General features: G+C 32.4%; 1 protein-coding gene across 20 annotated transcripts in view; it reads right to left on the bottom strand.

Annotated features, from left to right (window-relative positions):
* Nucleotides 1-343: 343 nt before the first annotated feature.
* GULP1 (GULP PTB domain containing engulfment adaptor 1) overlaps nt 344-24,848 on the bottom strand; it is a 306,186-nt gene continuing 281,681 nt past the window's right edge. For 8 of the 20 annotated variants that reach the window (XM_065525750.1, XM_065525752.1, XM_005573684.4 and 5 more), the window contains 4 exons: nt 14,547-14,771; nt 12,694-12,832; nt 8,381-8,475; nt 344-2,322 (listed from right to left, as the gene is read on the bottom strand). In XM_065525750.1, the coding sequence (XP_065381822.1) occupies nt 2,251-2,322; nt 8,381-8,475; nt 12,694-12,832; nt 14,547-14,771 (531 nt within the window). In that variant the 3' untranslated portion in view covers nt 344-2,250. Of the gene's footprint in view, nt 2,323-6,571; nt 7,677-8,163; nt 8,476-12,693; nt 12,833-14,546; nt 14,772-24,848 lie in introns of those variants that run through there. The other 12 variants (XM_045367376.2, XM_074008616.1, XM_005573690.4 and 9 more) reach the window with 4 other exon arrangements.

Here is a 24,848-nt window from a genome sequence, read left to right as displayed (position 1 = left end):
ATTACTGCTAAGTTAAAAAAAGCCTCCAGTTATGAAATTGATATTTACATAATACAGTTTTTGCACCAGATGCTTCTGGTAAAAGGAAGCAAATCATGACCTCTCTCACCAGCAGGATCAGTCCACTGTTTTCACAACTGAATGACATTTGCTCATAAAGCTAAAATGTGTGTGGGCTGCAAGAAATGAAGTTAAAGGTAAAGCCCTTTATTTCTTCTTTGCCTTTCTCTCTGACTCTCTCCCTTTCTTTTAGCTCCATTTATGATCAAGAAAATCTGTTACATAATTAGCTTCAGAATGTGCCTATATTAATTACAGATTATTTAACAAATGAATTATGCAATTTAATTTATTTAAAATTATTTATTTTCAGGAAAACCAAACATATCATTGAGTTTACATAGAAATACAATTTTCAACCAGATCTTCATAAAAACGCACTGGAGAAATAAATGTTCATAATTAATGACCAATTATGTACTATTTCATCATGCCAGTAGCAGAGTTGATTACCATTAAAAATTGGTAAAGTAACAGATCTTAAATGTGCAAATACCATCTCAGTACTCTATTGTGTTACCATTGATAATAAATGGCCACTAAATATATACCTATTACATAAATCTTTTTAAAGTACAATAAAAATACAAATTCTATCTGTTAAAAAAAGCCACTTATATGGCTTCTAAACATCCTCATTATACAAATTCCAAAATACTATCTGACAAACAAAATTATAAAGACTCTTCCTTATGAAACATATATTGTCCTCTAATTAAGGTACAACTTAGCAGATAAAAGAAACTAAACAAGAAGGCTCATATATACCATATAACATTAAGGAAAAACAGACAAATATATATTGCATAAGCATATTTGATTTCTTTTCCTAGTGAAAATGTACCTTTAACACTTGAAGAAAATTCCCGTGAGTAAATGATAAATCTATTTTTGAGGGTTACCCCTAATTTAAGTCACATTTTCATTAATTTAATTTATTTATCTTATAATGTGATGAACCAAGTTAGAAATTTTGATCATAAATTTTTGCTTTACTGAGTACAAATTAGTCTGTTATGTAATGGGTAAAGGTATAGGAAACAAATATTTTTAAAAGTCTAAGTTCATCAGCACATCAAGAATGAAATGCAGGAGAATTTTATTGCTCATGTTCAAGACTAAACTGAGCAGTAACAAGGTTTTTTTTAAATGAGATTTTTGACTTTAACAAAACAAATACAAATTGAATTTACCAAATAATATTGATAATTCATATAGAATGGGTGTCACAGATTTTAAGGTATCAAAACCAATGGGGCATCACAAAATAAACTTTGGTGAAAAATATCTTCATCAAAGAAGAAAATATGAGAAGAGTAGTCCTTATGTAGTGAGAAGAAATATATTTGGTAAAGTAAATATGGATAATAGACACTGAATCTATAGATAGCATATATTCCAAATGTTTTTTAGGGAATATCAAATCAGATGATGCTTAGATGTTATAGTAATATAACTTATCTCATTTGGAATGAAATTTAAAGTTTTTTAAATAAATAGCAAATTTTCATTTTTTCATTATCTTTATAAAACAAATTAAATATTTAGAGTATAACTGATCATAACTAACATCACTTTGCATTTACTAATAAATACTCTAAATACATTTGGTTTATTATTGGAATTTATATCCTTATAATTTTACCTGCTAGAAATTAGTGACCTTGTGGCATTATGTTTAAAGTTTACATTTTCCCAGTGATGTGAACAGTATTTATACATAAAATGACATCTGTCTAATGAATAGTAACATGTTTGTTGGTTTGAAAACAGACCATGTTTAGTTTGGCATTGGCATATCTCTTCAGAATTTAAAAAGTTATCTTTAAGGTATGGCTTTTGGGAAATCATTAATAAACCAGCAATCTGGAAAATGGATACAAGTTTCAAGATGCTAACTAAATAGAACTCAGACACAAGGCAGGTATTTGTATATGTCTTTCAATTACAAATTCATATAGTAGAAACAGAAAGGAACATAAAAGTATGATCTACTTTACAGTAAGTTGTTTTTAAAATAAAAATTATAGATCAATAGTGAAGGTGAGGAAATTTAACTGAAAAAAATTTCAAAATATTAAAATATTCAAAAACATATTGGCACATGAATAATACCTATCTTAAAGTAATAATAAATGACATGTGTATAGAAACACATTTAACATGAATCAGGATTTCTTGTTCTTGATGTCAGCACCTACTGTCTAATGGGTCGAGACAAAATACTGTGCCTTCAAGAGTTAGTCCCATTTTGAACCCCTCCTGTAAAACAGAATAAAATCATTAATATCCAAAATGCTCACAGCAAAATAAAATAAAATCAGTGAATAAAAAAGACTACGCACTGAAGTTGAAATATTCATGCTTTGATCAACTAATAATAACTATATGTAAAATGTTGACTTGTTGAATTTTTATATAGGTGTATAAGCACTGGTAGTTCTTTCAGACCCATTAACACTTTAATGTTTTAAATATATGTGAGGTTAGCATGCATGAGAGACAGAAGAAAATACATAAAATTAAGACACAGGTTTCTTTTTCAGGAAAGGTTAGTTACTACATCATTCTATTGCAATGAAATCTGTTAGCTTTAAAAATTATTATTAATTTAAATATTATTAAGATAGTTAGACTTCAAATTGATGAGAGGTTCAAGATATCCTGATGATTTTCACCTTTTCTTCCCGGTTAGCACTGACCAGAGCCTTGGTAAAATACTTCTTTTAAATGGAATGCCATATCCTCTGTGGAACATACAACTGCAGATTATTTTGCCATGGAGAAAACTTCCCCTACTAGCCTTGCTGTCGCTTGTAGCGGACTGGCTTCTTTGATTCCTACTCTCCCTTGCATATTTTAGAAGTTAAGTTGTCTTTGATTTATTGAGTGTAAGAACACAATTGCTATGAAAGTGTTTTTCCACCAAGATTTTGAGTTAAAAGTTAATGGCAAAGGAGTCTGTCCTTCTCCACTCCAATCTCTCTATTGTTTTAATTGCATAATATAATTGAACTGCGGGTCATCTCTTCTTACCACCTTTCCTCATTCCTACCCTTTCTTGTAAATCTCTACACATGGGCCTACAAAAAGATGAAAAGCACAGACTTGCACTGATCCATGAAAGTGGAGGTTACATTGTAAATCTCCTTGTAGAAGCAAATGTGGTAGTGCTCTCTATATACTCTACCTTTTTTTTCTTACTAACAGAACTGAAATGTTTCAGAAAGGTAATTTGTAATTTCGAGTGGCCATGTGACACATTATTGGCAAATAATATGCAGATAGCAGTGTATTCCTAAAGAAAAGAAAATGCCTCTTAAAGGTAACCATTGGTCTTCACCTCTGCTTTGGGTGTTTTATTCAATTAGACTGACTATATTTACTTGTATGTTAGCTAATTGTGTATCTTTTTGCATCTCCCCAAATTATTTTTATTTAGAATAGTTATGTAAATGTTCTTATCTTTCTCTAAATCCAGTGTAAACATCATCATATGGAGGAGGAAGGCAGTTACAAAGCTGTAAGCCACACTTTGTTATTAATGTTCAAAGAACATTCTTCATTATGTTTATAGCACAGAGACTACTACTATACAGCAATATAGTGATGTAATCATTGTGAAAGGTTTCAGAAGTCTTTCCAGTACTTGGAATACAATCTTTATTTAGTTGAGTAAATATGAGAGTACTTATCATTATTTTTTAAAAATCTGTTCTTATCACAAAATACATTTTGTCATATTTATTTATATTTCTCAAACAGCCAGCAAATACTTAGAAAAATAAATACTTCATAATACTGTAAGTAAACTTTTCTTTAAAATTATTTTATTTGGATATCTGAAGATTTGTGTATTATGTCATCTTCTGGTATACTATAAATGGTAGAGAGATGATACATTGATAGACAGATAATGACAGATAGAAAGAGTGTGGAAATGTTTGATACCATATGGTACTTTTAAATTTTATCAGTTCATTCTGCTAGTAAACCAGTATCACTTCAATTACACTGAAAATACTATTTGTCAACGTGTTATCAATATTGGAAAAGCAGAATAGCAGTCAAAGTAAAATAGAGGTTAATTACTATTTTAATAATAAAGTGTTAGTATATGATTTACGATAATATCTATCTCTATATTGACTTTTTAGGGATTCTTACATAATATAAGGTTTGTTGATTTTCTTTTTTCCTAAGATAAAATTTCCCACACATTTCCTGTCTTCTTCGTAAGTCCCATTTTGCAAATCACAATTTAATAAACTCCAAATCATTCCATATCCTCTTGAGCTTCAAACCTCTTAATAAAAATGATACTTTATTTATGCAGTGATGGGAATTACCATAAGCTAATGTCACACAAAAGAATGATTAATTAAAATATTATTCACCATATGAGTTTTATATGTAATATTTTTATGAATTTTCTTATTTTGAAATAGAAAAGCATATCAAGGAAGGAAAAACCACTGCACTTTGAGGTATGTCTTTTTTTCTATCTATAGAATTTTAAAAATGATTTTAATGATAACATGAATATCCATATATTTATGCCATATAGTTTTCTTATGTAAGTAATTTATTACATATATAGTTTTCTATCTTCCTCTTTTCATCTTTGCAGACCTTGATTATTCTAAATTCCCACAAAACTAATTTATTATGACTATATAAAATGCTATTAATTTTTACAATGATTGCTTCCCAGCATTTTAAAATTATGAATAATATTGACTAGGTATTTTTATTCATAGAGATTGAACACATTTATAATTACTTTTTCTTCAGAATAGATTGCTTTAAAGTTTTGATATCAAATAGAAATAAAAGTATTAACAACAAGTTACTCTTTAAAGAGATTGCTAGGCCATAGTTACCTCTGAACTAACTCTGGCCTGCCAACAATTTACAGTACTTGTTTTATTACACTTTCACTTGTATTGATTGATTATTAGTTTAAAAAATAATCTGCTAGATTAAAATGGCATTACAGTTCTTTATTTGATTTGTATGTTTACTTTGATTAGACAGAACATGTCTACATATGTGTAAGCCACTGGTGGTCTTCTTTTGTGAAGCTTTTTATTTATCTGTTGATTCTTTAGTTTCCTAGTCATTTGTCTAATTGCTTTAATTACATATATGTAATGTATTTATATATTTTTAGACAGTAAATGTTAAAAAATTGGATACTATATGTCTATATTTTTCTTTTTCTTATAAAATTTTCTTATCAATTCAAAAGTCTGATGAATATTCAGTAATATTTTAAACATCTTAAAATGTTGATTACTTCTGAAATTTATCTCGGCATTTGCTGTAAGTTTCAGCAGTACATTGATCTTCTCCCAGAGTACTAGCCAGCTGACTTAACACCACTTGTACGTGATTTTTTCATCCTTTACGAACTTGCCATGCTTGTTTTTTAATGTATTAAATTATTATAGCTTACATGTTACAGTGTGGCCTATCAATACTATTCCACTTAGCTTCCTGTTGGTAACATGTGCTGGACAGTTTAAATTATGTGAAATCAAATAGCTACATTATTGATTTCAAATAAATGTTTAATTTTCTAACTGCTTATACTGAAATATGGTTTAACATTTCTGCATAAATGCTTACATGCATGAGACATTTCTGTGATTTCAAACTTAATAATTCAATTCTCTTAAAAGTAGCTTAGTCACAATACTCTAAATGAAAGATGAAAACTAAATGTCTCACTAAGCTTATTAACTCAATATGGTATTCACAATCCACTGCACTATATTAAGTTTTTATAGGATACGCAAAGATATAGTAGCTACATGTGTGCATTAGATTCATTAGGCTAGCAAGATTAATAATAAAAGCCATCATAGAGTTTAGATGAAGAAAATATTATTTTACTTTTGTTAAAGTGACCTTGCCACTAAATCTTGGACTAAAAGAAACAATCATGGCCAGGTATGGTGGCTCACGCCTGTGGTCCCAGCACTTTTTGAGGCCTAAGTGGGTAGATGGCTTGAGCCCAGCAGTTCAAGCACAGTCTGGGCAACATGATGAAACCCTATTTTTAACAAAAAATACAAAAATTAGCCATGCGTGGTAGTGCATACTTCTAGTCCCAGCTACTCAGGAGGCTGAGGAGGGAGGATTGCTTGAGCCTGGGCAGTGGAGGTTGCAGTGAGCCAAGATCACGCCACTGCACTCCAGCTTGGGTGGGGCGATAGAGTGAGATTCTGCCTCAAAGAAAAGAAAAGAAAAGAAAAAAGAAAAGAAAAGAAAAGAAAAGAGAAAAGAAAAGAAAGAAAAAACAATAAAGTGAACAATGCAATAGTGACTAAGTCATTGAAAAATAATCTTAAAATATGTTTTATGAAACCTCTTTAAGCATAACTATCAGATATACCCATATGAAGCTGTTGTTTGAATTTTTATTAAATAAAGCATGCAAATTTTAAGGTTTCAGCTTTAAAAATTTGTAAGTTGTTTAAAATTGTTATAAAAATAATATACCAACCATCTCTGGCGCTACCCACCATGAAAGCAGTAAAGAATTAAAAAAGACATTAAGAAAATATTAGAAACAGCAAAAGCAAAAACATCACAGTTTAACATTATTTGAGTGTCACATCACTCAATCATCCCAATACAGTGCGTCTCACACTTGGTTCCAACAAAATCTGGAAATAGAGGCTTATCCTTTAAACTCAATAAATTTTTTTTCCCAATTTTGGGAAAATCTAAAAAATTCATAGAAAAGTACTCTGTATTACCTGTGTAACCCTTGAGAATAAATACTACCACATAAATATTTCTTTGTTACTACAAAAGCATTAGTACCAGATAGTACATGTCCAATGGGTAAAACTAATGTAAAAGGAAAGGAATTGATTTCATATGAAATACAGCATTCTTGATAAATTATCATGCACCATTTGAAAGTTTCATAGTATTTGAAATATAGAAAAGAAGTAGGAAATCTGTGCCATCAAACAGTATACATGTTGAAATCAATAGAAATTTTAAAAGGTGGTTTTAGTTTCAACCAAATAAGATCATCCATCCTCTACTAGAGTTGCAATTTGACTTTCATTTAATGTATAATTTATTGAATTCATAATTTTATAAAAACTATAAGACAAGTTGTTTATAATATTTTTGTCAATATCTAAAAATTGTAAGTTAATACTAAGGATCTAAAATAATTTTTTATGTAAAAGGGGATTAAGAATCATTCAACTTGAGAAACACTATTTCAACAGATTCTTTGACAACCTGAAGGCATATGTTAAGTAATTCAACTTTTAAATTCAGGCATGTTATTACATCTAGAACAATAATTAATTCATGTATTACACAGAAAATGAGATAGCTACACAGCTGCAGTCAAAAATGAGTAAAAGGGCATTTAAATTAACTTTATAAGAAGGATTGTAATTATCAGTGATAGATCAGAGTTCACCTATAATTGTTTTTTCTAGGAAGTGAGGCATTGAGAATGAATGTATTAAGCCAAGACTAATAAACAAAAATACCTCATTCTCCTTACTTTAGTGTCTTCATTGTCTCTTCTCAATCAGCTTCATATAATTGGTGTCTGTCTGGATTCTACCATATATAAACTTTTTGATGAAAAATAGGATATAATAACTTCACCAAAATGTAAAGGGCAAATATAAAGAGAAGACTTTATTCTGGGGTTTATAAGACTATTTTTAAATCATGGCCCATAGTGCAAAGCATTTAAAACCAATTTCTGTAAACTGCAGACCAATTTAGAACAAAAAAGTAAAAGGAAGAGAGAGAAATGAAAACCCAACTGAACTACATTCCTAAAGAAGTTGTCACTGGGTGTCTGCTTTTAAAATAAAAGCCCAAAAGTTATGAACTACAGCTACAATGCTTCTTTTCAGAGAGAATAATTTCAATCTTACAAAGATTTTCCCTCATCTACCCATTTACAATTTTCAAATTCGTAATTGTTAAGACTGAGATCAAATCTTATAAATCTAATGCAATGACTTTTTAACTCTAGATTTCAAAACAATGAACCATTAGAATCCATGCCATTTTGTATTAAAAAAAAAATGAACCATCTTATTGCCATTGTAAATTGAACCATTAAAAAAACCAACGACCTTATCCTTAGCAATTGTAGGAGTATTTTTAGGACTAACTGTACATTATTATTTTAAAGTAATTATTTTAAGTGAGTTTTTATAGTGAAAATAATTAAAGGAAACCACAGTTTTGGTACATAACATTCTCTTTGTTCCATATCAAAATGAAATAAATCATTTATGGGCCAGTCAGTCACAATAGTCACCTGCATCTCATCTAATTTTGATTGAATATCTGGAGGGAAATCTGCTGCTCCACAGTTAAATGGGTCAAAAGGTTCTGCTCCAAACAGGTCCCGTTCTAAAAGGAAGGAAATAATTTAGTAAATGAAATAACAAGTGAGCTGGAGTGAGTTAGATTTCAAAGGCAGGATTATATAAATGAATATTTACATGATCAAATGAACCACTAATCCACACTTACACTGTATGTGGGGCTTTCCTGAGCTTAGACAAGTTAAACATTAATAAGGAAGAAAAGACCCATTTTATGATATTAAAAAGTTTTATTATAAAGAATTATTATCTAGAGAGATTTCTGTGTTTTTAATGAAGATTTCTTACTATCAAATTCACCAAAGAGCTGATAATTAATATGTTACAACACCTATATTTTATTGAAGCAATTTAAATTTGCTAAAATTAATGCGCTACTCATTGAGGCTACCCTAATTCCATTGATTGATGCCTTGCAACACAATAGTTAAGCAATATGTAGGACTAAGTAGACTTCTAAGTAGCTCTACTCAAAGTTCATGTACTCTTATCTCCCCTTTCATCCAGAGAAAATTTTAAAGCACATTGTCTCATGTAGTATGAAATATCACCTTTCTAGATAGTCACAATGAGATAGTTTCTTTAAAAATGCCTCCTATCCCAGAAATACATTTCTTTTTTAAAAGCAGCAGGGATGCAGTGTCAAAAAAGCTTTCTGTACATATGTTCTAAAGTATGCACTACTTTTTTTTATCACTAAAGAAGTATCAAAGTTGAAAGTGATGTTTGTAATTGATAGATTTGGGCCTATTATGGGATTTTTAAAATAAAACATTCTTCAGGAATTTCTTTCCTCCGAATCAATTCAAATGTATCCTTAATTGGAAAAACATTAAATTATATATGAAAATGGGTATTTATAACATATTCATACCTTCATTTTGCAGAGAACTTTACATTCTCTAAATTCAATGCCATGTAAGAAATAATATTTATGCTACTTGATTTCTGCCATATCCTCTAAAATCACTGTGTGATTCTCATTGTGAAGGAGTCTTACTTTTCCAGTCTTCATGTTTTTTTTTCCAGATTCTTGTATTAAATAAGTTAATAAATGTGAAATTTTTACAAGCTCCTTGTACTTGCAGGTATTGTATAAATAAGGGGAACATATAATTTTTCATCCAAATTCAGATACTTTTAAAAGTAAAAGGATCATTTTCAATAGTTACACTGGGTAAAAATCTATAAGCCAGGGCTATCCTAATAAAATGGGAATTTATTGTTACCGTATATATAACTGATGAGTATTACTATTGCTGTTATTTATTTTCTTCAGTTTAGTGTTGCTCAGGCAATCAATTGAAATTTAGCTTTCAAAGGATCTTTTCTTCAGAGAAACGTCCTGGTTTCCACTACACCATAAGCATACTGAATAATGCTTTTCACCTAGTAGGTGTTTGTTAAAAAATGAATTAATGAAAGGGAAGATTTGGTCAAAAGGTTCCGCTTCAAACCCATCCCGTTGTAAAAGGAAGAAAAAAATTTAGTAAACAAAATGACAAGAAATGACTTGGAGGGACTCACTTATATAGATTATGTCTATATAATCTCTATTTCTCTGTCTATATTTATTAAACTTTGATACTCAGGAATATGTAGACATTGAAAAAGCTATCAAGGTGTTACTGGAGCACTCTTGTTATGCTTCAGCAAAGAGACTGGCCGTGTTTTACCCTTGCCCTAGAGATCTGTGGAACTTTGAACTCGAGAGAGATGATTTAGGGTATCTGGCAGAAGAAATTTCTAAGCAGCAAAGCATTCAAGATGTGACCTGGCTTTTTGTAAAAGCATACAGTCATATGCATTCACAAAGAGATAATATGAAATTGGAACTTATGTTTTAAAGGGAAGCAAAGCATAAAAGTTTGGAAGATGTGCAGCCTGACTATGTGGTAGAAAAAGAAAACCCACTTTCTAAGGAGAAATTCAAGCCTGCTGCAGAAATTAGCATAAGTAAAAAGGAGCTGAATGGTAATAGCCAAGACAATGGGGAAGATGTCATCAGCACATATCAGACATCTACAGCAGCCCCTCCCATCAAAGGTCCAGAGGCCTAAGAGGAAAAAATTGTTTCATGGGCCAGGCCCAGGGCCCTGCTGCTCTGTGCAGCCTCAGGACTCGGTATCCTGCATCCCAGCCATTCCAGCTCTAGCTGTGGCTAAAAGGGGCCAAGATACAGCTCAAGCCATTGCTTCATGGGGTAAAAACCTTAAGCCTTGGTGGCTTCCATTTGGTGTTGGGTCTGCAGGTGCACAGAAGACAAAAGTTGAGCTTTGGGAGCCTCTGCCTAGATTTCAGAGGATGTATGGAAATGCCTGGATATTCAGGCAGAAGTCTGTGGCAGGAACAGAGCCCTCATGGAGAACCTCTACTAGGGCAATGCAGAGGAGAAATGTAGGGTTAAAGCCTTCACACAGAGTCCCCACTAGGGCACTGTCTAGTGGAGCTGTGAGAAGAGGGCCACCGTCTTTCAGACCCCAGAATGGTAGATCCACCAACAGCTTGCACTGTGTGCCTGGCACTCAATGCCAGCCTGTGAAAACAGCCATTGGGGCTGTACCCTGCAAAGTCACAGAGGTGGAGCTGCCCAAGGTCTTGGGTCCCATCCCTTGCATTAGCGTGCCCTGGATGTGACACATGGAGTAAAATGAGATAATTTTGGAATTTTAAGACTTAATGACTGCCCCATTGGGTTTCAAACTTGCATGGGGCCTGTGGCTCCTTCGTTTTGCCAATTTCTCCAATTTGGAATGGAAATATTTACCCAATGCCTGTATCCTCATTGTATTTTGCAAGTAACTAACTTGTTTTTTATTTTACAGGCTCATAGGTGGAAGAGACTTGCCTTGCCTCAGATGAATCTTTGGACTTGGGCTTTTGGGTTAATGCTGGAATAAGTTAAGACTTTGAGAGATTGTTGCAAAGGTATGATTGGTTTTGAAATGTGAAAAGACATGAAATTTGGGAGGGGCAAGGAGTGGAATGATATGGTTTGGGTCTGTGTCCCCACCCAAATCTCATCTCAAATTGTAATCCACACATGTTGAGGGAGGGGCCTGGTGGGAGGTGATTGGATCATGTGGGAAGTTTCCTCCCTACTGTTCTCATGATAGAGAGGGAGTCCTGACGACATCTGATAGTTTAAAAGTGGCAGTTTATCCTGTGCACACAGTCTCTTCTGCTGCCATATAAGATGTACCTTGCTTCTCCTTTATCTTCTGCCATGACGTTGAGTTTCCTGAGGCATCTCCATCCATGCAGAACTGTACTCTTCGCTTATAAATTACCCAGTCTGAGGTAGCAACTTTATAGCAGTGTGAAAACTGACTGATACACTAGTGTTATTACCTTGTATTTACAAATTAGTCCTCTAAAATAAATTGAATACCTAACATGAGCAATGTATTTTAAGTTCCTTAGGGGAAATGAATATAATATGGCCCTGCCATGTACTAAAGTCTTAAGCTAGAACTTCAGAGTTATATTCACAATGATTTAATATAAGCTAGAGAGAATGCAATCAAGTAGAATGTGTAAAACTCTCTTTTCTTCAGTTTCCTTTTAGACATAGTGACTGATTCATGACCATTGAGAATTATGCTTTCAGTTTCTGTCACAAGGCACAGATGGATATGTATTACAGCCAAAATATTGAAAATGAGCATCTGTTAGGTGTTTTCTAATTAATCAAAAATAGACTTTAATGTTCCTTCCAGATATATAAAAGATAAAACAGAAAAGCAATGAATTTATAGCATTTTAGATAGGAAAGAACCCTTACGAAAGGTTAATAAATCACAACATTCATATAATTCATATATTTTTTAACTAAAAAAGTCCATAAGCCCTATGAACAAACATATTTTAAGTAGCTCTATTAAACATGTAAAAAATCATTAATAAAATTACCAGTTGTTTTTAATAATTAAAGTAAAATATTAAAAATATAACCCAAAACAATGATATATAATTAAATATTTTCTATTATGAAGTAATACATCAAAACATAATTGTTCAAATAATGGGTAAAAGTTCCAAGTAGAGATGTCGTTAGTAGTGCAGTCTGAATTATAAAGTAAAATAGAATTAATGGAAATTTATACATATATAAAAATAATACTTCAATAATTGAAATTGTAAGTAAAGTTGTTAAGATATGTAATTTCCCACAAAGTCTTAATTATATATTTAAAATGTACACAACTATAACAAGAAACATTGATTTGTTGAGAAAGCTTACTAATCTCAGTAGATCTACTAGGTACTGGAGGTGGCTGTGTGCCATTGCGAGTAGGCATTGAAGACTGGTGTGATATTGGAGAAAATGGAATCATATCAAAGATGTCAGTGGAGGGCGACTGAGGTGTCATACTGCCTGCCTGCAATGAAAATAAATGAATTAGGGTAGTATTTCATATAGACACATTGTAATGCTAAATATTTCACATGCATATAAAATATATGTAAACAGCAAATTCAGTTGAATCATAAGAATTTGCCATTTTGTAGACCGAAAATAGTTAAGTATTTGCAATTTCATGTGGTTCCACTAATTATGATAAATGCTCATTTAGAAGAAAGCAATAGAACATTTCTGCAAAAATGCTCTCAAAGATGATGGCAAAATGGTAACAATATTATTCCAGATGAATATAAAAGATACAGTGAATTTTTTGGATATATAGAAATGATTGCTACTTATAACAGAGAATTAGATATAGTAGAAACTATTCATATAAAAATATGATTTCAGTAAGATACTCTGCATAAGATAACATTTCAAACAGGAAAAATTAGACATAAGTGACTTGCCTTCTTAAATATAAACATTCAAATGCAATTGTTTTTTTGCATTCTCAAAAGTAGAGTATATTTTAGTTTGTATTTATAACAACAGTGGCAACCAACTGATATTCATTGCAGTACATTTTATTCTTGAAAGATTTCATCAAGTTTTCTGTAATAAATAGCTATCTTATAAAAACTAAATTAATAATCACCAATGTACTGCCCAAATCATTGAGTTTTCTGATACAGTCTGGGTCAGGACTAAACACATATAGGGAAAGATAAATGAAAACCTCATGAAAATATAGCCGAGAAGTAATATCAAAATTAGACATTCATCACTTTGTAAAACAGGGAACAATATGTATATACGTATAATCTCCTTTGAAAACCATCTCACTTGATCAGGGATAAAAGAAAGAGAATTTCCATTTTGGGGGAATAGTGATGAAAAATTTGCTTTTCCTGTGAGAACTTGGACAGAGATTGCTTTGAGTGGTTCATATTAAAATTAGAATTCTCAGAATACGTTTAATTTTCTGATTTACAGATAATGCAGGTGATGAAAAAAATCAGGCTTACTGTGTGTAGAGTGATGGGTTTACTATTCAGCTAAAATAATTGTTAGTACATTATTTTTCGTGCAGGAAAATTGCTGTCATCCTCCTTTCTTTAACAATTTGTTTATTGTATCCCCTCACCCTATTCCTGTTACTCAGCAATACTATTCCCCTAATTATCCCATTCCTGTATCCCCTCTCACTTCTATCTCTCTACTCTTTTTCATGATACAAAAATTCTAAAATCTTGGCTGTCATTAAAAGCAAAACAAACCAACCAAAAATTTATTTACTCTGTCCCTCTTTAATCTCCCAATTTCTATTTTCTTTTTCTTTTTCCTTTAAGGCTAAGCTCCTTGAAAGAGATACTACACTTTCTGTCCTAAGATTTACTTCATTCTATCTTTAACTCTTATCAATCTAGATTTGCTCTTTTTGCACTGAACTCTGCTGAAATTGCTTTTACCAATGATCTAATTTGCCAATAGTGATATCTGATAAATCATTTGAAGTATCTGTATTACTTTATATTTTTGTAAATTTCTACACTGGCACCACCCTCTACTTGAAACTTTCTGGTATCAGGTAATCAAAGAAAACAAAAATGGCACACAAAGCCTCCAGATCACATCACATTGATTCAAGATACATCTAAATTTTTGATAACTTTATAAATAGCACATTTTGGCAGAATTTAAACAAAATAAGTCGGATAATAAAAAGAATTATCTGCTTAGCAAATTACATGCGGTCTTGGGATGCTGCTCTCACTGACTGGCTTGGGAAAGCCACATTTAGAAGGTGGTGGTATTAACAGTCCCAGTGATAGTCTGGAATCAGGTGAGTTGACAGGAGTGACAGACATGGAAGAAATATTGAGACAGGGAGATGAATCACCACTACTACGCCAGAAAGAGGATGAGCATCTCTGAAACCCGTGTTGCTCATGATCAGACATATCGTGCAGCAGCTGTAAAGGAATGACAGAAAGAGAAATATCCTAAGAGGAAAGGCATGAGGAAAGGAAAAAGTATACTTGAAATTTATTTGTAAAATGGTGTTTTGTTAAGATGATAAGATCATTTCACAATAACTTTTCTAAAATTAAAACATAGAGTTGGTTTTCCTATGTGATAGTCCTTAGATTCTGCATTGCTTAATTTGATGTTTTTTTTACTGAAATATTACATTTTTAGATATTTTAAATAGAATATTGCATTCATCACGACCTAAGAGGAAGGTAATGGAGAGAAAAATGAAGAAAGCCTGAAGATTTATTTAATGAAATGGGAAAAGGAAGGATAGTAATGAGAGAACAGTCACAGAACTAGGAGTAAACTCTTCCAAATAAATTTATGGTTTTGTAGAATTTTCAAAAGAGCTCACAACATACATTTTATGTTTAATCCTCAAAACATTCTTTAAAGTATCAGTAGTAGTAATATTATGTCTTTATTACGATAAACACATGGGAATTAAGCTCCACAGATTCTTTGTGACTTACGACAGGAATTAAGGTCCACAGATTCTTTGTGACTTACTCTTATATGAGGTAGAAAGCAGATTCAAAATTCAAAACAGTCTGATTCTAATCATCATGCCCTTTCTATAGTCATGAGGAGTTCCAAACTGTAAGACTTTTAGGGGGATGGGAAGAGGTGACTGTCAAGCATCTCAAATAAATCAGAGAGATAATAAATAACAAGCAAGCAGTGTAGTAGGTCTGAACATCAGTATGTGCATGACTTTTAGGGGCTATTTCCATTACAGCATGGAAAGCTACTGTTAAGAGCTGAGCTGGAGAGAGCTGAGCTGCCAGATGTCACAGCGGCCAATTAAACAGCAGCCAAAATGGAAGTAATAATTAAGTCCGTATTCATTTACTGCTATAGTATAAGCAAGAGACCAGAGAGAAGGTGCCTGCTCTATCAATGCTCCATTTTCCCCACGGAATGGCATTGAGCAAGGGTCAGAAGTATCACTGCAGAAGTGAGCCTTTGTCTCATTACTTAGGGACTTCTGCACAAAAGGTTCCTAAGGGTTTTTCTTTGGACAAGAGACAGTGGAAGGGAGAAGGGAATGGCTAGCAGTAGGAAAGTACTGAATACTGAGACATAGTGGAAAAAGGTGGTCTCCAAGTCCCTTGAATAAGGTGGTCTCAGGTGAGGCACCTAACGCCCTCTAAAAGGAGGCCCCTGAGTGGAGTTGCATGGGCTATAAATGTAGATATGCACAAGAGCATGGCTGGCCAGGGGACCTGAGTACTAGATTCAATTCCTCCAAACTGTGCACCAAATACAATGTGATGAGGGCACCTTTCTCCCACCAAATACAATGTGATGAGGTGTGCCAGACAAAGCCTTTGTAACTGCCTACGCTCCGGCCAGAAAGATCCCACATAAGATTCTGGCTGGGAGCCACATTCCTCAGCTGCAAATCACATGTCAGAGATCTTTCACCACTAACAAAAATTCAGGGAGAAAACAAAAATCTGATTTTTTATAAACTTTGTTGTAAAAGGTAGTAATTAAAATTAGTGAAGGACCAACAAGTCTGAGGTTATGTCCTTAAGCTAGGAGGACCCTCTTCACATATTTCCGGAAGCAGAGAGAAAAAGGAAGCCATGCAAAGTGAGAAATTAAGTTGAGGGAAAGGTTCAGTGTGGAAGCAAAATCTCTGCTAGTCTAAGTTATATAATTAATCACTCTATTAATATCCATATGTAAATATATAATTTTTTATTTCTCTGTTGATCTTCATTGTAATACACCTCGATCTATTTATGTAGAGATGTGTATGTACACAATTTTTAAAATCTATTTTTGTTCGATATAACTTACTGTATCATTCTGTCCTTGGTGGCCAACTTTTAATTATAGATTACAGTTGTAAGCTCTTTGTGAGAAAATTTTTGTTTTTTGTTCCCAAATACCCTATGTAACACATTAGTGTAAATGATATTTATTGTCTAATTTATACTAGAGCATCTTTTTACTTAAACTGTTAATTGATAAGGCTGTCTGTACTGAGTAAAGATAAGATATTAAGTGGAAATTGTCCTTGATATTATCTAGTTTAAAATATACATGGTAATACTCTGTATTTTTTTAGGATATATATTGGCCACAATTCTTTACTAGATACCTGAAAACAAACTGAAGGTCAAAATAACCTTACTTGAAAGTGCTCTGTTATTTTTATCATAGTGTTTGCAGTATTCTTATAGTACTACTTCCTTTGGGGAGGTAAACTTAACATAAATGAAGAATTTATACAATATAAAAATAATCAAGTATTTATACACTATAATCAAGAGGTCTTTTTCAATTTCAAAATGGTAAATCAGGGATATTTAATAATGTCAACTGTTCTGGTATCTAGAGTTTAAGACTCCAGAACTATTCCTCACAGGTCTTCTTTGGGTCATCAGTAATTTGGCAGTTTTTGTTTAGATCACATGGGTCTTTTAAAGCATAGAATTAGGTGTTCCCAACACAAAGAAAAGATAAATGTTTGAGGTGATGGATACTACAATGACCCTAACTTGATCATTATACATTATGTGCAGGTATCAAAATATCATCTCTACCCACAAACATGTACAATTAATAGGTATCAATAAAAATTTTTAAATTAAAAATAAATTAATATATAAAAATAGATTACATATTAAAATCCAGAACTTTTCCCCAGAAGTTAGAAAATCTAGAATGTAGGCCCACACACTTGCATGAAAATAGTTGACTGGTATTGAATATCTGCTGTGTCTTTGAAGTTAGCCTGTGCTTTCAAATTTATCACTCCTACCATATGCCCATTTCACACTTGAATGTCATAATCTGGGCTATATTAAAGTTTGAGTTTTTGATTCCCAACCTAGAAGCAATTGAAGTCAAGGAATCAGATGTTATATCTAATTCCCTATAAAAATGAAATGTAAGTCCAGCACATTTAAATATATGGGTAAAGTTGGCGCTTGATTCTGTACTAAATGGTTAGGCCTATTCAATAAGGATATGAACGTGTGGACATTAGCACCTAAATGACAAACAGTGACAATTTTGCATTTAGGTCCCAAGGTTCTGGAACCAGTCTTTTTTTTTTTTTTTTGGCTGCTATTTTTAACTGGTCGAGGATGTTTATGTGTTTAAGTAATTAAGTACATTGTTTAGAAGAAAAACAGTTCGAGGAATTTTATTTTGGTCTTTCTGTCAGTATTCTGACAGATGGCTAGGAACCAAATTTTTTGGATTGTCCTACAGAAGTACATGGCACCACTGTTCAAGCAACTCCTTTATGTTCGTAGTTCCAGGTGTCTTGGTCTTTAGGAACATGCACAGAATCTGAATTATTATACTAAGGGGAATTCTGTGCAAAAAAAATATGTGTTAGTTATACAGAAGTTGTTAGGTTATTCAGATATATTAATAATGAGTGTCCATGTTTAAGATTTGTTTTTGCTACACTTTTGTAGCTCTTTTTCTTTTGTCTTTTTTTTTTTTTTTTAAGTTCTGCGATACATGAGCAGAACATGCAAGTCTGTTACCTAGGTATACATGTGCTATGGTGGTTTGCTGCACCTATCAACCCGTCATCTAGGTTTTAAGCCCTGCATGCATTAGGTATTTGTCCTAATGCTCTCCCTCCCCTTTGTAGCTCTTTTTTTTCAGTAAGTAGCATCTTGGTGCATTTAAGCAATGGTGAATATTTCAACTTTGAGTTTTATATAAATATGATAACAAGAAGAAATATCATAAAAGTGTTTGAATTCTATCAGTAAATATTAAATACATTTGAACAATAATAACAGAAACACTGCTTTTAAGATTAAGCAATTCTGTCATAATATGTTTAGAAATATTAGGATTATACTGAAATTTTATGTTTCACTGTTAATTGCACTGGCAATACAAATATCCAAAGACTTTTTAAACATAAAATACAAATGTCAAGATTAAAATATAATTTATCACAACTACTAAAATGGCAGAGTTCAAAATTATATTTATAATTAAATTAAGAAATAATTAAGAAATAAATTCCCTTACATTTGTATATTAAAATAATTTTTTCTAGTTAAAACCCTGGAAAATTATAATTAACATTAAAGATGGAGAAAGAAAATGGTAGCATAAAATGTTCTAGCAGATGTTTCTAGATTACCATGCTGATTCATACTTTTAAAGTTAATTGTTATAACATATCTTCAATATCAGTTTTTAAATAAAGTTTAAAAGTAATGATTACAACTTACAGCACAAGGTCTGTGTTTTTTCAGATTTCTAGGTCTACAGTTGGTTTATATTGATCTGTTAGTTGTAAGACCTACTGTCTTACAGTTTTCACAAGAATCTTTCAAGTTAAATGGATATAATTGTACCACAAAGCGGAAAACTGCAACAAGGAGAGGCTAAATGACTTGACCAGGTACTTATGATCAGAACTGGAATGGGAACATATTTTTCTTCCCGTTAGACAGGGTTTATGCTTTTAGAATTATCTTGTGCAACTAACAATTATGAAAGTGAAGTTGTGGAATGGTAATCATTTTTTGTGGGCATCAAATGTTCTTGAACCAATTCATATTTAAAATTTATGTCTTTGTTTAAAGATTCACATTCAGCTTGTTGTGTAATTAAGACCTTTCACAATCTGCTCTTGCCCATTCTCACTTCAATAGTAGCAGAGAAAACACTAGAGGAAAATAAATAGATTCACTGTTTATCCACAATGAAATATACATTTTAGGCTATAATTGTCCTATCAAGTCTAATCAGTGGCCACACAGTTGATTATGTAAAGAAATAATTTTATCTAAGGGTTTAATTGAAAGGAAGACATTTGTTTTACTCAGCAATAGAATCCAGTATTCCCTAGGACTACAATTTTACTCACTTTGCTTCCTGGCAGTAGTCTGGTTTGGTTAAAACCTTCTATGGTCAGAAGGGTAAAATGAAAGTACCCAGATACAAGAATCAAGAGGAACATTTTGATTGAACTTGTTATGCCCACATCTTACAATGAAACAATCTTCTTCAGGCATTCATGAGGCTATGAGGCTATGAGGGCAGAATAAACTCTTTTTTTCTAATATAAATACAGGCAGCACTGCCATATGAATGTAATAAATGGAAATCAGATTGTTCCCAGATAATTAGTACCAAATGGTGGAAAACCTAACCTCTAATCCATTGCCAAACCACTGGAACACAGCAAAAAGCAAACAGCACAGTCAAGTAACGGAAATTTCTCAGTGTATCTAAGTGACTGTATAAAATAAGGATCCAATATCTAAACCCAGGGAAAAGATTTTCACAATTTCAGTGTGATACAGAGGTATGTAATATAGGTACTCTTGAAGATTATTTCATTTGATAGAAAAGGAACCCATGATTGACCCAATCGTGGTGGTATTTAGAAGATATGTAAGCATTCTGTTTAAAAACAAGTAAGAAAATATTTTATATACATTAAGTGTTATATATTCATATCAATTTTTATATGAGAAAGTGAGAAATAGGAGTGGTCTCCATTTATCATGCATATGAATAATTGGTTTTAAGTGAAAAAGATCGGAAGCAAATATTAAAGATACACTTGTTAGGAATGTCTTAATTTCAGTACTGAACAAAAAAGTAGTCTCATATTATTTTCTTTAGCTAGAACTCAATCACATAAGCTCACAGTGACCAAATTTATATTGGGCATATTAACTAAACAATAAACAATTAGAATAAAAAATGACAAACTTTTTTTTCACTCAAGCACATGAGACCAGACCTTCTCTATGAATTCCAGATTTGTATATTCAGCCATCTAATAAGCATTTCCAATTGGCTGTCTAGTTGGCAGAAATAACGCAGGCAAAAGTGAAATATTGATTCTTTATCACTCACTCCTCCTAAGTTACGTCTGTTTCAAAAAATGGCATCATTTCCCACATGTTAAGGAGAAAACCTGAAGGGACACTCCTGCTCCTTTTGTGTGTGTGTGCGTATACTGCCCTCAACAAATCCATTAGTAAATTTTGCAAGCTCTACCTTCAAAATGTGTCAAAAATCAAGCTCTGCTCATAACCTTCACAGGTAGAATTATAGTCTAATTTACCCTTCTCCTAGACTACTGAAATGTCTATTTCTGGGACATCACTTTGGCCTCTTTACAGTCCATGCTGCATATAGCAGCCAGATGGTCCACAAATTCCGTTTAAAACCTTCAAGTGACATATCATTGCATTAAAAAAAAATACCAATCCTTTGCCATTGCCTATGAAGACCTATCAAATCTAGACTCTGAGTCTCTCTTCAATGTCCTTTCCACTTGTTTTGGCTTTCAGTCACTACACTGCAGCTGCAAAGTTCTTGTAACTGTTTTCAGTCTGTTGCATTTGCTAACATTTTATCATTCAGATTGCAATTCAAGTGCTACCTTCTTTGAAGGGGCTTGCTTCCCTGGTCACTTTCTCTAAACAACATTCTCAATCATTCTCTTCTATTCTGCTCTATTTTGTTTTATTCATAGCATATACAAGATCTAAATGGTTACATTTATTTATTGAAATATTTATGTATTTATTACCAACCTTTCTTTCTTTCCCCCATGGAATGCAAACCCTTTAACATCTGAAATACATAAACTGTGAAAACCAAAGAGCCTAGATATATGGAAATATTAGATCTTCAGTACACATTTTATAATATTCCATAGCAGATCACAACTGTATCAAATGTATACAATCAACAAGTGAGATAAAATGAAAATCAAAGTGATATGCATTGTAACATACGGTCTGCTATTAAGAACGATTTCAAAATCCCAGTGATGAAGCAGTGGGACTACGAAGACCAAAACCAAAACTAAAATGTACACCATATAACTTTGAGGGAACATTTTAGAAGTTTGGAATATTTTTATTCAAGATTTCAACCTAAAATTACTTAGTTTGCAATTCAAAATCCATCAGTATGACCAATTCATGTTCATGTATATAACATATAAGTGACTGACAAACTTTCTAAGAAATAACAACCTTCCCTTAGGGCGTCTCTGAGGAAAGTAGAAACATGCATGCACCTATGTTCTCACTTAAACAGAGACTCTTTAAAGTACAAAGGTGTCCATGTAGATCATTTTACTGCATTGGGCCTCACATTTTAAATTTATGATTTAACACAGAATAAGGATATCAACATCAATAAGACTGTAATATATTATTAGGAGATTTGGTACATTTGAATCATTGTCTTGTATTACGGAAATTCAACTTTAACTTTGGACCTCTTGTTAGAGAAGATGGCTTGTCATTTTTTAGTTATCTAATCAAGCTTTGTTGTTGTTGTTTGTTTGTTTGTTTTTGAGACAGGGTCTTACTCTGTAACCCAGGCTGGAATATAGTGGCATGATCATGGCTGATTGCAACCTTCACCTCCCAGGCTTACCACAGCCTCCAACTCCTGGGCTCAAGCAATCTTTCCACCTCTACCTCCCAAGTAGCTGAGACTACAGGCATGCACCACCACGCCCAGCTAATTTTTGTATTTTTGGTAGAAACAGGGTTTTGCCATATTGCCTAGGCTGGTCTCCAACTCCTGGACTCAAGCTATCAGCCCACCTCTGCCTCCCTAAGTGCTGCGATTACAGGCGTGAGCCACCATGCCCGGCCTAATCAAATTTTATCAAGAATGTTTCCGTTGCTTGCCATATCTGACTTTATCTTCTACTTCATCACAAACTGATAAGAAAATAACATCTATAATATTAATTTACATTATTGTTATTTTCACATTACTTTTAATTCCACAACTCCCAAAATTCCATTCCTACTTTTTTCTTTCCCTTTCCCCAAAGAGACTATATTAAAGCTATGATTAAAGATGTATTTTATTTGACTAGCAATTGCTTAGTGTGAACTATACTGTGTTAGGCCAGCATATCCAGATATTTCAGAACATTATTGTGCTTAAAGGTATATTTTTATGAACCAAATTATAGCATTAAATAATTTATAAAGAACTAAACCTGAATTAGAGTTTTTTGATAAAAGTGTCACCTTTCTGTGACTTGAAAAATTTGGCTTCCAGTAGGATCAAGATCTGTCTTGGGCTGGTCAGTTGTGAAGATATTTCTGTGCGAGGGGTTCCTCTCATCACTAAAAACTCATCAGGTTCCAAATTAATTGCATACACCATACCCACCTATGTTGTAATTCAATATGCATAACGGGATTCATAATTCACTTCAATGCTTCTTTAATAATGTATCGATCACTGCCTCTAATCCTTTGAACAAACTGATGAGAACTTTAGTCATTTTGGAGCACTCTAATCCTCAGTCCTCTGAGCTCAAAACAAACACATAAAACCCACAGAGTCTTATTTCCAGGGTTATAAACTCATTAAGCATTTACTTTGCTAGCCGTGGGGGCACTCTATGAGGTACTTTGTGTTCCTGCTGTGTGTCCTGTAAAACTGATGTTCAAATTTCATAAGAAAGAACAGATGTAAAACATTTCTAACTTAACAGAAATTTCTTTATTGCAGGCACATGGTAAGCTATTAAATAAGATATTATAAATTTACATTTTATTATTTGCCATTTGCATTGTCTGTTTTTCAAATTCAATAATCTGAATCATTAATAAATCTTCAAAAATAACTGCAGGTAACTAATTTTATTTTATTTTTTTGGCACCTCATTTGAGTAGATATGAATTTGGGACCTCATTTGAGTAGATATGAAATAAATAAGCTGTACTTAGTGTTCTACAAGTTTATTTCATAGCCACATTACTAAAATCGGAAATGAAAGGCAAAAATGTTTTTTAATAAGAAGCACATTAGCAAATGCTGTAACAATGTTTTTTAAACCATTTGAATTGGTTAGGTATCTCATTAATTTACATTTTAAATTTTAACATTTAATTTTACATTTAAATTTTAGCAATTTTAAAATGCTCTTGAGTTCACTTTCTTTTAAAAATCAAACAAATTCTATTTTCACATATTTGTTGTGAGAACAATTAAAACTACTTTGGCAATTTTCAAGTGTATAATACCTTGTTATTAATTATAATCACCATGTTGTACAAGAGATCTCTTGAACTTACTTCTCCTAATTAAAATTTTGCATCCTTTGATCATCTTCTAGACCCTTTCTATACAACTCTACCCCAGCCCCTAGTAACCATTATTCTACTTTCTGCTTCTATGAGTTTGACTTTTTTAGATTCCACATATGAGTGATATCATGTGATATTTGTCTTTCTGTGCACGGCTTATTTCACTTAGTATAATGTCCTCCAGATTCTATCTTAATGAAGACATACATCTTCCAGCATATCAACAATTTAAAAAATCATATGATAAGATTTTAGGAGCTAAAAAGTCATGTGACAAATATAAAGTTAAAGAAAAAGTGTAGACAATGACATTACATGACAAAAGACTATAAGTAGATTGCAAAGTTATAATTTGTCATTTCCACAATGATCAAGGATACAACAAATTTTCTACATATATGAACTAAGTGTAAGACAGTGATTTAAAGACAGTTATTTCTTTTTAAATTCAACATCTTAGTTGTAGTTTCTGAAGCATTTTATTTAGATAAATCCAGGCCAAGATGAACACAATGCCTAAAATAATTATTACATGATGTAACCTTGGGAGGGCTAATTCATTTTAAAACATGGCTTTTTCAATATTTTTACTCTTTATATATAACTGGCTCTACTAGTGAGAATTGCTAAATAAATGAATTATGCTTATGAATAGGTTATGTTTCCTTCATATACCAACTTGCATGCTTTTCACTTGAAATAGCTATTTCAGCTAAATGGTCAAAGACACTGAAGCAAGGGTCATCTTGTCATTCCTCCTGTCCTTTGTCACTTCTGAAGCTGACTCAGTAACCCTATGAGATCACCAATGCACATTCATAATCCAAATCCTGACCCACCTTCTTCTCAGAGCAGTGTCTGCTTTGGGAAGATAAAAAAAGTAGGATGCAGTTTGATTAATATGTTTGAAACCTCTTTGCTCTTCTCAAA

Source organism: Macaca fascicularis, chromosome 12 (assembly GCF_037993035.2).
Source record: "Macaca fascicularis isolate 582-1 chromosome 12, T2T-MFA8v1.1".
In the NCBI taxonomy this organism is placed as follows: Eukaryota; Metazoa; Chordata; class Mammalia; order Primates; family Cercopithecidae; genus Macaca; species Macaca fascicularis.
The sequence above is the reverse complement of the archived record's forward strand: the minus strand, read 5'-3'. Positions and strand labels throughout refer to the sequence as shown.